At 33.0% G+C, this 13701-nt stretch overlaps 1 protein-coding gene across 1 annotated transcript; it reads left to right on the plus strand.

The window, feature by feature from the left end:
• Positions 1-2891: 2891 nt before the first annotated feature.
• LOC139521761 (hillarin-like) lies at positions 2892-13325 on the plus strand. The gene is made up of 9 exons (XM_071315347.1): positions 2892-2946; positions 3364-3488; positions 4396-4500; positions 4871-5097; positions 6751-8122; positions 9926-10091; positions 10997-11277; positions 11567-11749; positions 12939-13325. The coding sequence occupies exons 2-9, from the start codon at positions 3396-3398 to the stop codon at positions 13062-13064; spliced, it is 2553 nt and encodes an 850-aa protein (XP_071171448.1). The 5' UTR covers positions 2892-2946; positions 3364-3395; the 3' UTR covers positions 13065-13325.
• Positions 13326-13701: the final 376 nt, after the last annotated feature.

The following is a 13701-nucleotide window of genomic DNA, read 5'->3' on the forward strand; positions in this document are numbered from 1 at the left end:
CTAAAATTTATAAAAATTGAAAGGGAGCTCATGTCAATAGATATAAACAATTCACCAAAATTCCTTGCAATTTTGTGAAAGGATTTTTGAGATATTATCAGAAAACTGAAAAAAAAACCACCATGTTTATTAAATAAAACCCCATTACTCAGAAACTTAAAATCTAAAATTTATAAAAAAAAACGATAGGGAGCTCACGTCAATAGATATAAACAATTTACCAAAGCTTTATGTAAATTGTTTAAAGAGTGTTTGAGTTAATGTCCGACATGTTGACGACAGACGGACAAGAATATACCAAATACATATCTAGATACATAATTCTAAAAACCATGTTCATAGAAAATGGAATTCATTACAAAGGATTATACCCGTAATAAGAAATACTGGATTTGTCAAGGACTCGACTTATTTTAATATTTCATTTACTGTTATCTGTTTTTGTCCATTTCAATTCCTTGTTATCTGTTATAAGCCAAATCAATTTGCTGTTTTGCTGTTATTGGGACCCCCCTTGCCCCCCCTCACAGTTGGATTCGGATACAAATAAGCGAAACACATGCAAAAACACAGTAACTAATTTTAGTTTTATTTTAAAACTAAGTAAGGCTATCTAAGAATGCAGTTCATTGCTGATTGATAAAATTGAGAATGGAAATGGGGAATGTGCCAAAGAGACAACAACCCGACCATAGAAAAAAAAACAACAGCAGAAGGTCACCAACAGGTCTTCAATGTAGCGAGAAATTCCCGCACCCGGAGTATTGCATCACAATTATGCTTTGTATGGTCCCGGTACTATTTTGTCAATTCTTGTTACCGTTTTGATGTACTGTATGTTTATTTTGAATTCTTGTATAGGCAAACTTGCAAATAACTGGCCGATTCCACGACAATACCTCTGTATATGATTTTCCTTGTTTTATATGTATAAAAAAAGTTTATCGTCAAATTGTACTTCAAAAACTTAAGATATATTATCTACTAAAATTGTACACCAACTTCATCAATATCAACATAAATTGTATACCAACTTCATCAATCTCTACATAAATTGTATACCAACTTCATCAATGTCTACGTAAAATTGTATCACAACTACATCAATCTCTACGTAAATTGTATACCAACTTCATCAATCTCTACGTAAATTGTATACCAACTTCATCAATCTCTACGTAAATTGTATACCAACTTCATCAATGTCTACGTAAATTGTATACCAACTTCATCAATCTCTACGTAAATTGTATACCAACTTCATCAATCTCTACGTAAATTGTATACCAACTTCATCAATGTCTACGTAAATTGTATACCAACTTCATCAATGTCTACGTAAAATTGTATCACAACTACATCAATCTCTACGTAAATTGTATACCAACTTCATCAATCTCTACGTAAATTGTATACCAACTTCATCAATGTCTACGTAAATTGTATACCAACTTCATCAATGTCTACGTAAAATTGTATCACAACTACATCAATCTCTACGTAAATTGTAAACCAACTTCATCAATATCTACTGAAACTGTATAACGATTTCATCAATCTCTACATAAATTTTATACCAACTTCATCAATATCTACGTAAAATGTTTACCGTCTTCACCAATCTCCACGTAATTGTATACCATCTTTACCAATCTCTACATAAATTGAATACCAACTTTATCAATCTCTACGTAAAATTGTATACCATCTTCACCAATCTCTACATAAATTGAATACCAACTTTATCAATCTCTACGTAAAATTGTATACCAACTTCATCAATCTGTGCGTAAATTGTATACCAACTTCATCAATGTCTACGTAAATTGTATACCAACTTCATCAATGTCTACGTAAATTGTATACCAACTTCATCAATCTCTACGTAAATTGTATACCAACTTCATCAATCTCTACGTAAATTGTATACCAACTTCATCAATGTCTACGTAAATTGTATACCAACTTCATCAATGTCTACGTAAAATTGTATCACAACTACATCAATCTCTACGTAAATTGTAAACCAACTTCATCAATATCTACTGAAACTGTATAACGATTTCATCAATCTCTACATAAATTGTATACCAACTTCATCAATCTCTACATAAATTGTACACCAACTTCATCAATCTCTACGTAATTTGTATACCAACTTCATCAATCTCTACGTAATTTGTATACCAACTTCATCAATCTGTACTAAAATTGTATACCAACTTCATCAATCTGTGATAAAGTTACCATATCACAAAACAACCAACCTCTACTAAAATTGTATCTCAACTTCACCAATCTCCCCTTTAATTTATGTATCACATCTACATCAATCAGTATTGGTGCATATACTACCAAATTATAATGGTGCGTATTTCAAGATGGTTCAAATATAAGTTTCACTTGTTTAATCTAAAGCATTTGTTAGAAAAAGCTAAAATCGAAAGTCATTTCTAACCAAAGCCACATTCTACCGGAACTAAAGTGTCTAATGGTTTATATGTATTATCTTTCCGAGATAGTTCAATGCAAAATTTTACCAAGGATTTGTATAGTCTTACTATACAAATCCTTGATTTTACAAACAAACAGAAAACATGTAAAAAAGTAATAAGCATTTCCTGCAAATAAATGCATAGGTGTCACACGAATACCATTTAGATTTTTGCCCGACGGACAAGTCCAATACTAACGTCAGATTAAACAACAGTGACATATAAACCCGATAACTGATACACTTCTTTATGCCGAAGTAAGATGACCCATTGCAAGAGGCTATATATAGTATATGTATTTAAATGTGAAACTATGTCGTTCTATGCCATTTAGTTAAAACAATGACTATTGAAAAATTAAGACAATAAAACATATATAGATCAGTGAATTTTAAAGTTTGAAATTTTGTTTCCAACATGAAGTAATACGACTTATCAAAACGTTAATACAGTAAGTAGCTACTTTTAATTATAAACAATATTACATATATTTCCATTCTGTTGTATAATAATGTTAGTAATCGGATGAAAGTCCTATTTATAAGAAGGAAAATGAAATTTATATGACATAAGTTTGATTAGTTTTTGTTTGTTTGTGATATCGATATTTTAGAGTTCAACGAATCACAAAAAGTACTACACAATGGCAAACTAAAAAACATAAATTGACTGATATTCGATCGGGTTTTTTTTTGTAATAATTCGGTCGATCTAAACTTGTGAAATAAATCGTACATTTACACACATATATTAAAAATGCCAATAGGTTTAGTATTTTTATAACTAGCAAATGTTAATTTGTTGCAATTGAAAGAACACATTTCCAGAATATAAAAAAGTACAATTTCATAATGGTTTGAACTTTCAGCTCACAAATTTCCTGTACGTTTAAACTTATAGATGGGCTGTGGAAAATCCCAACTAGCTGAGGCTAATGCAGATGAAGAGTTACCACAAGAAGGTCATTGGGACTTAGAACAAGGACTTGATACTGTATGATATGATTGCATTAATCTTTTATATTTATCTCTTACATTCCCGTAACCACATATGCTACATATATATATTAGATATTGCAATGTTTGTTCGGGGTTTATAATTACTTGCTATGCATCCGTACAATTTCCTGACAAACAAACAATCAGAGTGCACAGACTAACCTCCAACCTTCGTTTCCATCTAACTTAGAGTTCTTGAATATTGCTGAACGAACAAACTTCGGTAATTTCCGATTTTTTAAAATTTATTACTATGATTAAGATTATACACAATGTTGAATGCTGCACCCCTATTTTTGACATTTTACTTATTATGTCTGTTTGTTTTGTTCACACATCGTCAATATAATGTAATTTTATGCGACTATCATACAAGTGAGAGGTTAAGCTAGCTATAAAACCAGGTTTAATCCACTGTTTTCTACATAACAAAGTAAGGAATATAACAGTTGTTATCCAACCGTTTGATGTGTTTGGGCTTTCGATTAGGCAATTTAAATACAGAATTTCCGTTTTGAATTTTCCTCGGAGTTCGGTATTTTTGTTAATTTACTTTTTTTCCATCACAATAGGAGTCATTTGATATACACTCAGACTATACTACTGTGTTATATTAGTCTCAGGTATCCACCACCACATACCGGCAGATCAAACTTGAGAATGACTGCAACTAAAATGTGTTCGCTATTGAAATCCGTGATTACTTTATTAACAATTCTTTAATACAATAAAAAAAATCTCATTAACTCCTGGCTATCTTCTTATTTTTCAAAATATTTCATTATGTAAAACGTTATATTCAGGGTATTGACACATATACACGACTTGAACTTAACCGTTTCGTTTCTATGAGATATTTACTTTTATATATTTGTCCAATAAAATCACTTTATTGGTTTTAGTTGAACATACCTATGAACCTACCACATTATCCCTCACCACATGTTGGAGCAGAATTTGACCTATCGGAATACGACTTCAATGTAGTAGATAGCCACGCCCTTATGGTAAGTATGTTTAGCCCCCCCCCCCCCCCCCCCCCCTTTGTGGATACACCAGTCATACATGAACTTCCTGCATGCATAAGATATATGGATTTACCATATTGGATGGGTTCAGAATGCCTTATAAAGTATAACTGAAAACTTTCAGTTGAAAGATTACTACAAATAAACTCTATTGCCAAATTGGTAGTTATGATTCTGTTAAAAGTTAACTTACTGCAAAATTTGTGTAAAATAAAATCTTCACATGACAAAGTACTTAGTCATTCAGCCATTTATATAAGTAATTCTCTTTTTCTTTACAAGAGAACGGTCTCCCAGTAAAGTATTTTATCTATAGAATGGACATACATTTGTACATTTCTGTTTGCAGGCACCTGCTGGTTTAGCGATAAGTTATGAAAAACTGTGTAAATACCTTGTAAAACCAGAGTTCGACGAAATAGAAATAGTCCGATCATTTGTAGTTTGGATTAGTTGTCAGAAAATCCGTACGAGGCTGTACCCTGGATCGCCATCACCACAAACACCATTGGGATATATGAAAATGATCAAAAATAAAACTGGAACGTTTGCCGCATTACTTACTCAAATGTGCAGGTGAGTGCAAAATGTTTAGTTGCAGTGATTGATACGAAAGCCATCACAAAAATTCTACAGAATCACACGAATGTGCATGTTTTTTTCCCTTCAATATCCCAGTTGTGATATTGCACTTAAACATTATGAAGTTAAATGTTTATGCAGGTTTGCGTTTCTATCAGGAATATTTTCTATGTCACTGACTCAGTGGCGGATCCAGGAAAGGGGGGGGTTCCGGGGGTGCGCACCCCCCCTTTATTTTTGCCGATCAATGCATTTGTATCGGGACATATGTTTTGCACCCCCTGCACCCCCCCCCCCCTTTGCCCTGGGTTAGCACCCCCCCTTTCGAAAATTCCTGCATCCGCCCCTGCTGACTGACTAAATTAGTGTAAAAACAATGTATAAAAAGAGGGAATTTCAAACTCATAAGTAGAAAATAAACACATCGGCTGAAAAAAAAAGTAAAAAAGACAAACAAACAATAGCACACAAAACCCAACATAGAATACTAGAAACTGTGCAACATGAATACACCTAAAACAGGTTGTCTGGAAGGGTAAGCAGATCCTGCTCCACATGTTGCACCCGTCGTGTTGCTCATGATATTACAAACCCGGTAATAAGTTTTAATTCGGTAGGTAACATTCGGGGAAAAGGGGACGGGATTTTCTTAATGTCTTTTACTACATGTTTACTCAAAATCTTTATATGTGACACCATAATATAGTTTTCTTTGGTCGTTATAATATGTAATTAGTCGATACTTCACAGCCTTCTGTTTATACATGTATCGTTAACTTACTTTTAGACTACTTTATCAGAACCGTTTTGAACATGCAGTGAGACGTGGTTCTTTTGTTAAAAGCCTAACTGCGACTTTAAGATTTTTCTCAGTAATTCAACAAGTATGTGGAAGATTTCGTATCTTGGAAAACTTTAACTTTATATCAACGAAAGAAAGAAAGAATATGACTCATTGTTCTAAAGTGGTACTCCAAAGGATAATAATCCATTATTTCCCGAGGGTGTCACCAGCCCAGTAGTCAGCACTTCTGTGTTGATATGAATTATCATTGATATGGTCATAATTATAAATTATGCTTACAAAACTATGCATTTATGAATTAAAATAATTCTTTTCTACCTCAGGAATAAATAACCTTAGCTGTATTTGAGAAAACTTATAGGAATTTTGGTCCTCAATGCTATTTAACTTCGTACTTTATTTTGCCTTTTCAAACTTTTTTCGATTCGACCGTCAATGCTGAGTCTTTTTGTAGACAAAACGCGCATCTGGCGCAAATATAAAATTTCAATCCTGGTATCTATGATGAGTTTATTCATAGCTTTTACAAAGAAAATCCCGTCACTTTTTTTGGACAAAATATGACGTAAAGCAGAGCCAAATTATCAGTTATATTTTTTATTTAAGTAATCCAATTTTTCTTCTATTTGGTCTTCGGTTAATGTCCGACTCATCAGCAGTCCCACAAACCGTATGTTTATATACTAAATAATATATTCATAATGTAAATTGACATGGACATACATGATGTGACAGTTCAGAAATCTAACTTCCTAGGATACTTTATAAAAAAAAATGATACATTTATAAAGGTTGTTACATTAGCTTACATTAATTGATATTTCATCTTTATTATATCACAGGCAGGTGAATATACCTTGTGTGATTGTAAGAGGAATATACAAATCGTCACATTTCGCTCCATCCAGGATTGATCCAGTGGATTTCCAATGTACGTGGTGTACAGTATGTCTAGATGGGGACTGGGGGTTCGTTCATCCGTTTTTGATTTGCACTCCTTCACCAAGGCGCGTTGAAAATGCTTGGGCATCAATTGAGGATGGTGGTAACTTCATACCTGGACCACGACCTTGGTCAGAAGACTGGAATACAGTTGACCCTTTAAGAGTTGCATTCCTGCCAAACACAAATAAATTCAAGCCAAGGAAAAAGACAAAAATTGGAAACAAACGAATCGTAAAATCTGTAACTCCTGCTCCTTCAAGGGCTCTGAAAAGAAGAAAGGTTCGAGCAGAAGGGAACCCCGATCTTGTTCTAGATACTGGGATGTACACTAAACTTCTCAAAATTGACGACGAGGCAGATGAAGAAACAGAACCTCAAGATATTATTTTTGTTCGAAGGACTAAACGCGTCTTTAATGAAACATTTTTCTTAATAGAACCACGGGAAATTATATTGCATTGCTTTCCTGACCTTCGAGAATGGCAGTTACTCCAAAAACCAGTGGAAATAAAAAGATTTTTAGAATATCCACATATAAGTGTTGCCTACCATGAAATTGGGTTCTGTAATCCGGCTGATCAGATCACAAAATACGTCAGCAGAGATGGAATTCTTACTTTCAAACTAAAAAATAAAATCAAGGCAAACCAACATACAATGAAGCTTGGATATGAACTAACACAGCTTGGTGGTAGAAAAACGCCCAGTTTTGAAGGATCTTTTGTGCTTCTTTACCAAGACTATGATATATGGACAGTTCATTTAAGATGTCCAACTAAAGGATTTTTCCGATTAGTCATATTTGCAACTGCTAAAACGAACGATTACTCAAAGTGGATTGTTGATACAGAAATAGAATGTTTAGAAGTAAGAAGATACTGCACATCTATTCCAATTCACCCGGGTAGTACAGGATGGGGTCCGCAGGCTCTGTCAGAATCGTTAGGTCTCTACCTACCCTCACATGAGGTAGGGGTTATACCAATGTACCAAAAAGAAGATTATGTTGTTAAATTTATCCTACTTCGCCACATCGATATGAAATGTGAACTAACACACAGTGACCTTGACAAGAAAGACGTAGCAAAGCAACTGTCATATAGCCTTACTAATAGAGAACTGGATTTTAAAGTGAGTGCTCTAAATGAGGGGGACTACGTCCTCAGTATATACGTCTTCAACAATCAATTCAACGAATACGTTAATGCTGTCAACTACCTTTTTACAGACAAGGATCTCAAGAGTTCAATCGGGAAGTTACAAAGAGAGGTAAGCCCCATCCAAATAGAAAACCACCATTTAAATAGGTTATTCTTGAAACAAATGAATAACATTTGTCAAATAAAAGAATACAGTTTTTAAAGATGACCACACACAAGACAGAACCTTTCAATTGTCATGATAATGAATTTCATTGTGATACACTTCTGATTAGGCATTTTAAAATACAAATGTAATCAAATAGAAAATTTACATTAAATCTGGCTTTATATTTGTTTTATTATGTATAGCTATAGATAATCAGAGGATCCTATATAGATCTATATAGTTTATACAGGAATAGTTGAGAGCATATATGTTTTAGATGAATATTTACATCAGTTTGAAGAATGGCCAGCTATAGTTTTATGTAATTAAAGGATTATGTTTTTGTAAATTTGCTTCATTGGCCACTGATGATTGTAGAAAACGTCTTCATCTTTACTGGTTACTTTACTGGTATCTCAAATACATTTACTATCTGTCAAGTAAGTTTTACAAGAACGGCTAGTAGTTACAGCGCTGACATACAGTGTACTAAAAACATCGAAGAATTGACACGCTCTTTTCTCTTTGCGTTCGGATCATACGAAAACCACTTTCGAAACTAATGGGAACAATCTATGAACAATGCAAATACAATTTACTAGATACCTAACTATATATGAATTTCTATAATTATTTCTTGTCAGTGGTGTTCTTGTGCATATAGTGAAAAGTAAAATCACAAAAATACTGAACTTAGAGGAAGATCAATTGGGAAAGTCCATAATCACATGGCAAAATCGCATCAAAAACGAATGGACAAGAACTGTCATATTCCTGACTTGGTACAGGCATTTTCAAATGTAGAAAATGGTGGATTAAACCTGGTTCTATAGCGCTAACCCTCTCACTTTTGTAATGACAGTCTCATCAATTTCCGATATTTTTACATTGATGCGTTAAATAAACAGACACAATAAATATAATAGTCAAAATATGGGTACATCAGTCATCATCGTTTAACAATTTTAATAGGAACAATTTAACAGAACACAAAAACATCTACTATCTACGATCACATTTATTGAGCGTCTGACGTCAGAAAATTTTATACGTCACATAAATTTGTCGTTCAATGTGCGTACAAACAATTTTAAAATTTTCATGGGAATGTTAGCATACAGGGTTAAAAAATCAAAAGTATGTAAGAATAAATTTAAGAAATAGACCGAGATTTAAACTAGTCCAAAAGTTATATATAGAATTTATAAGAATCCAAAAATAGTTAATACCACTACGCGATTGAATGATTTTGACGTTTGTGGTTCAACGTATATTGTAATTCATAATAGAAATATATCATAATGACATATAATAGAACAATATCATACTGACGGGATCTTTTAAAGTACAGAGTCACGTTATAAGAACAAAATAAGAGTTTACTAAATGTTGATCAGCCAAATAAACCAACGAAATGAGTAAGAAGTTATTATGTGAAGATATTAATAACGAAATTTCCAAAACTGTTTTTCCATGTTTCATAACCACAAGAAATGAAAGAAAATATGTTGTGTTTGGAAAAACAATGAATTTTCATCTCCCCAAAAAATTAGTGCAGCACAGTCTATGTTTTTGTAGCCTGTACCAATAAAAAAAGCCAAATGATTAAGAAGTTATTATGGGAAGATATTAATAACGAATTTCCAAAACTGTTTTTCCATGTTTCATAACCACAAGAAATGAAAGAAAATAAGTTGTGTTTGGAAAAACAATGAATTTTCATCTCCCCAAAAAATGAATGCAGCACAATCTATGTTTTTGTAGCCTGTACCAATAAAAAAAGCCAAATATCGACTGAAAGCGGCATGTATAGGAGATAACGTTGAGGAGTTAGAAGATGCTATCCAAAGTGTTCTAAAAGAAATGCCCACAGAAGATGAGGATGTCAGAAGAGGTAAAAAGAGACTGGCATTCATTCGACTAAGGAGGGGTTAGTAAAACAAACGGGAAAATATAACTCTTTATTTCTTTTTCTAATACAGCCTTTCACAACACAAGCATTAACATTGAGGGCCGAATGAAAACATAATTTGTAATCCAAATAATACTACTGTTTTTTCATTGTAACTTTTCTATTTGATTTAGTACCAGTCTGTGGAGTATATATCTCAGTTAATACGATATTGCGAAGCTTGTGTTAAATATATGGGAGCTACCGGAACCAGGTTTTTTTGTGGTTAAAGTCTCAGCGGTATACTACTGTAACAGTAAACTGTTGCCTTTATTTATCTTTCTCTGCTTATTCATAATTTATCACCAAATACCACTTATTTATAAATCTAAGTAGTGCTCAGTTAGTTTTTTTAATCCGACACATCCGAGTTTTCACCACGTCCTGTTATATTTCGGGGTTCATGTCGTTACGGACCTTGCGTTTTTTATTAGTTGTTCTTCTTCTTTCACTTGATTGTGTTTTAATGTTTGGAGACATTTTGTTATAATAATGCAACAGTAGTTTTATTCATGTTAAAGGCTCATTATACGAATAAGACAAATCAAGGCATTAAACAAAAACGTAGGATCGCGAGAACGATTGCGTCGACAGCGTCACATGTTTTACATGTCGACATTACTTGTACTATCAACATTTTTGTTCTTGTAGAATATACATTTATACTTAGTACATTCTGGGATGCAGCAACCTTATACTGGGCTAAAAGCATGCACACCTACGGTATTTATCAATGTGCAGAAAAAAATGTGTGGGTATGCGTCAATGAGATCTCAACCAAACAACACAATAAACCAGAATATCAAAAACATTCACAAGAGTATCTTTTACTGAAAAGCATGGCATAGATGTTAATCATGAAAAAGAAATTTAATAATTTGCAGACTTGCGAGATGGAATCAACAGGAGACACATAAAAACATTAGGCAGAGCTGTTGTAGCAGCTAAGAAGAGCAGGTTTGCCAGACTCCTTAAACCAAACACGGATGCAGCAGAGGACTTGAAGGCTCACTTAGAAACATTAGAAATGTTTTCACATGATGTGTTAGAGCTAAAACAATGGACTATATCAGAAATAGAAAACTATGCACATCCGCCAAAAGGGGTAGTCAACACAATGCAGGCAACCTACATATTACTGGGAGAAACTCCAAAATATCTCAAAGTAAGTGTTAAGTGTGAAATGTCAAGTACCGGTATTTCCGCAATAGATAAAGTTTGGTTACTTTGAATGTCAAATTTAAATCTACTCACTGCTTGAACGTGCATCTGTGATAAAATTTATAAATTCAAATTAGTTTATACTAATAATATGTGCATGTAATGACTACGCTTAAAGAATATTCATGACTGTTTTGTGAAGTATTGGTAATCCTTCCATATCCGCCTTCCTATTTCAGAAAAAAACCAACTATTTTATCATAGAATCGTTAACATATATTCCTTTATTACAGGAATGGGGCAATATTCAACATTTACTTAGAAAGCAACATGACAACAGCATTATAATCCGTATAAAGAACTACACTGGATCTATTACTCCAGATATCATACAGCTTGCTGTCAGGAAGTTGCGAGGGGTGGATGTAATGGAAGTCAAACATGCAAGTGCTGGAGCCGCCACATTCTACCAATGGGTAAATAACTGTAATATATCTTGAAGTGATAGGTGTCACGTTCTAATAATGGTAACAACCTATCACTTCAGCAGATTAACCAGATAAAAATGTTACTTCCTGAATTCCAACTTTTACAACTATGTCAATACCTTTCACATTTAGCTAAGAATAGTGAATATGATAGAACCCTTGACTGTCAGAGATAAGAAATTCGCCTTCTCTGCAAGCCATAGAAATACAGCATTTACTTCTGGACATGGCTCATAAATCACTGGACAATAGAGGCATTTTTAGGAGAAAATGCTTACATCATTGACACAGCTTTTCTCACTCCTTATGTGAACCCAAGTATTTGTCCCATGTGTTTGTTTGATTTAAAAAAAAAATGCCTGTTCAACATTATCTGAGGGAATTGTAACCTTAGTTATAGTTGAATTACACAAACTAGAAATGATGATCAGGACTACTGAGTGGATGTTACTCTCAGCAGTAGTAGTAACAAACGTTAATTATATATCAGTCAAAATAAAATATGACATGTATACCAAGGGGAAAATGTTAACACCTTTCACACTTAGCTAAAAATGGTAGACATGCTAGCATCATCATTCTTGTCTTCCACAAACAAGAAATTAGCATTTTCTGCAAGCCATAGAAATAAAGCATTTATTTCTGGACATGGCCCACAAATCCCAGTCTATAGAGGCATTTTTCAATTTTGTCTGATGGAATTGTAACCTTTGTTATAGTTAATAAATAAACTCATCATAGATAACAGGATTTAAATTCTGTATCAGAGAGAGAAGTGAGCTTTGTCTTCAAAAGGCCTGCCAGCGAGGCGTGAATCATAAAAAGTTTTTTAAAAAAAAGAGGCCAAAAAAGTACGAAGTTGAAAGCACCTGGGACCAAAAAAATTAAAAATAAAATACACAAACTACAATAAAAGATCAGGACTACAGAGTGGATGTTACTCTCAGCAGTAGTAGTAAGAAATGTAAATTATATATCAGTCAAAATAAAATATGACATATATACCAAGGGGAAATATTTAGATAATAATTTTATTGGTTATAGCACTGTAACTTTCAGATACCAGTCTTCCAGAATTCCAGGTTGATCATCTTGCATCAATTTCAAAACCAAATATAACTAAGACTATTACTTATAAATTAGTTTAATACTTATAAAAAATCTTCTTTTGTTGTAGGCAAGGAATGTATTAGATGAAATGGAAGAGGGAACCTTCTCACCAAGAAAAATGTCACAAAACTTTGATTCCTTATTAACAGCTAGAGACAGATATATGTTAAACGGCAGAACATATTACAAATAGAATTCTCTTGATGTTCATTGTTCAATTCATTTAAAAATAATTTACAAATCACATATTTCATAAATTTGATTGTTTTTTTGCTATTAGAAAGTTGAGATCAATTTAATTATGGATGTTTATTGTAATTAAACATTAAACAGGACTATTTCTTGAGCATTTTTAATCAACTTCATTTCTGTAAACATATTAAAAATGAAAAAAAAATCTTAAGATAGATAGTTACTGTACCTTAATTGTGAAATAAAAATAAAAAAAATATAATCAGTTATTCATGATTATTAAGTATTAGACCAATGTTCAAACTATTTGATGTGTCCCTTGGGCAGTATATATTTCACAATGATTCTCTTTTCATATAACATCACCATTAATAAGTATAACAAATGGGTCAGGTAAATTAATAGTCATTGATGAACACATAGAAGAAGTGGTTGACAGTGATTCTCATCGGCACAATCTACTCAGCTTTCTAGAAAAAAGTTTCCTAAAAGACATTGATGAAATTATTTATAACGGGTTTGTAATAACATGAGCAACATAACGGGTTTCACATGTAGAGCAGGATCTGCTTACACTTCTGGAGCATTTTTAGGTGGGGTTCCCGCTGCTTGCTTAGTCTTTAGTTTTCTATGTTGTG

This window comes from Mytilus edulis, chromosome 4 (assembly GCF_963676685.1).
Source record: "Mytilus edulis chromosome 4, xbMytEdul2.2, whole genome shotgun sequence".
Lineage (NCBI taxonomy): Eukaryota > Metazoa > Mollusca > Bivalvia > Mytilida > Mytilidae > Mytilus > Mytilus edulis.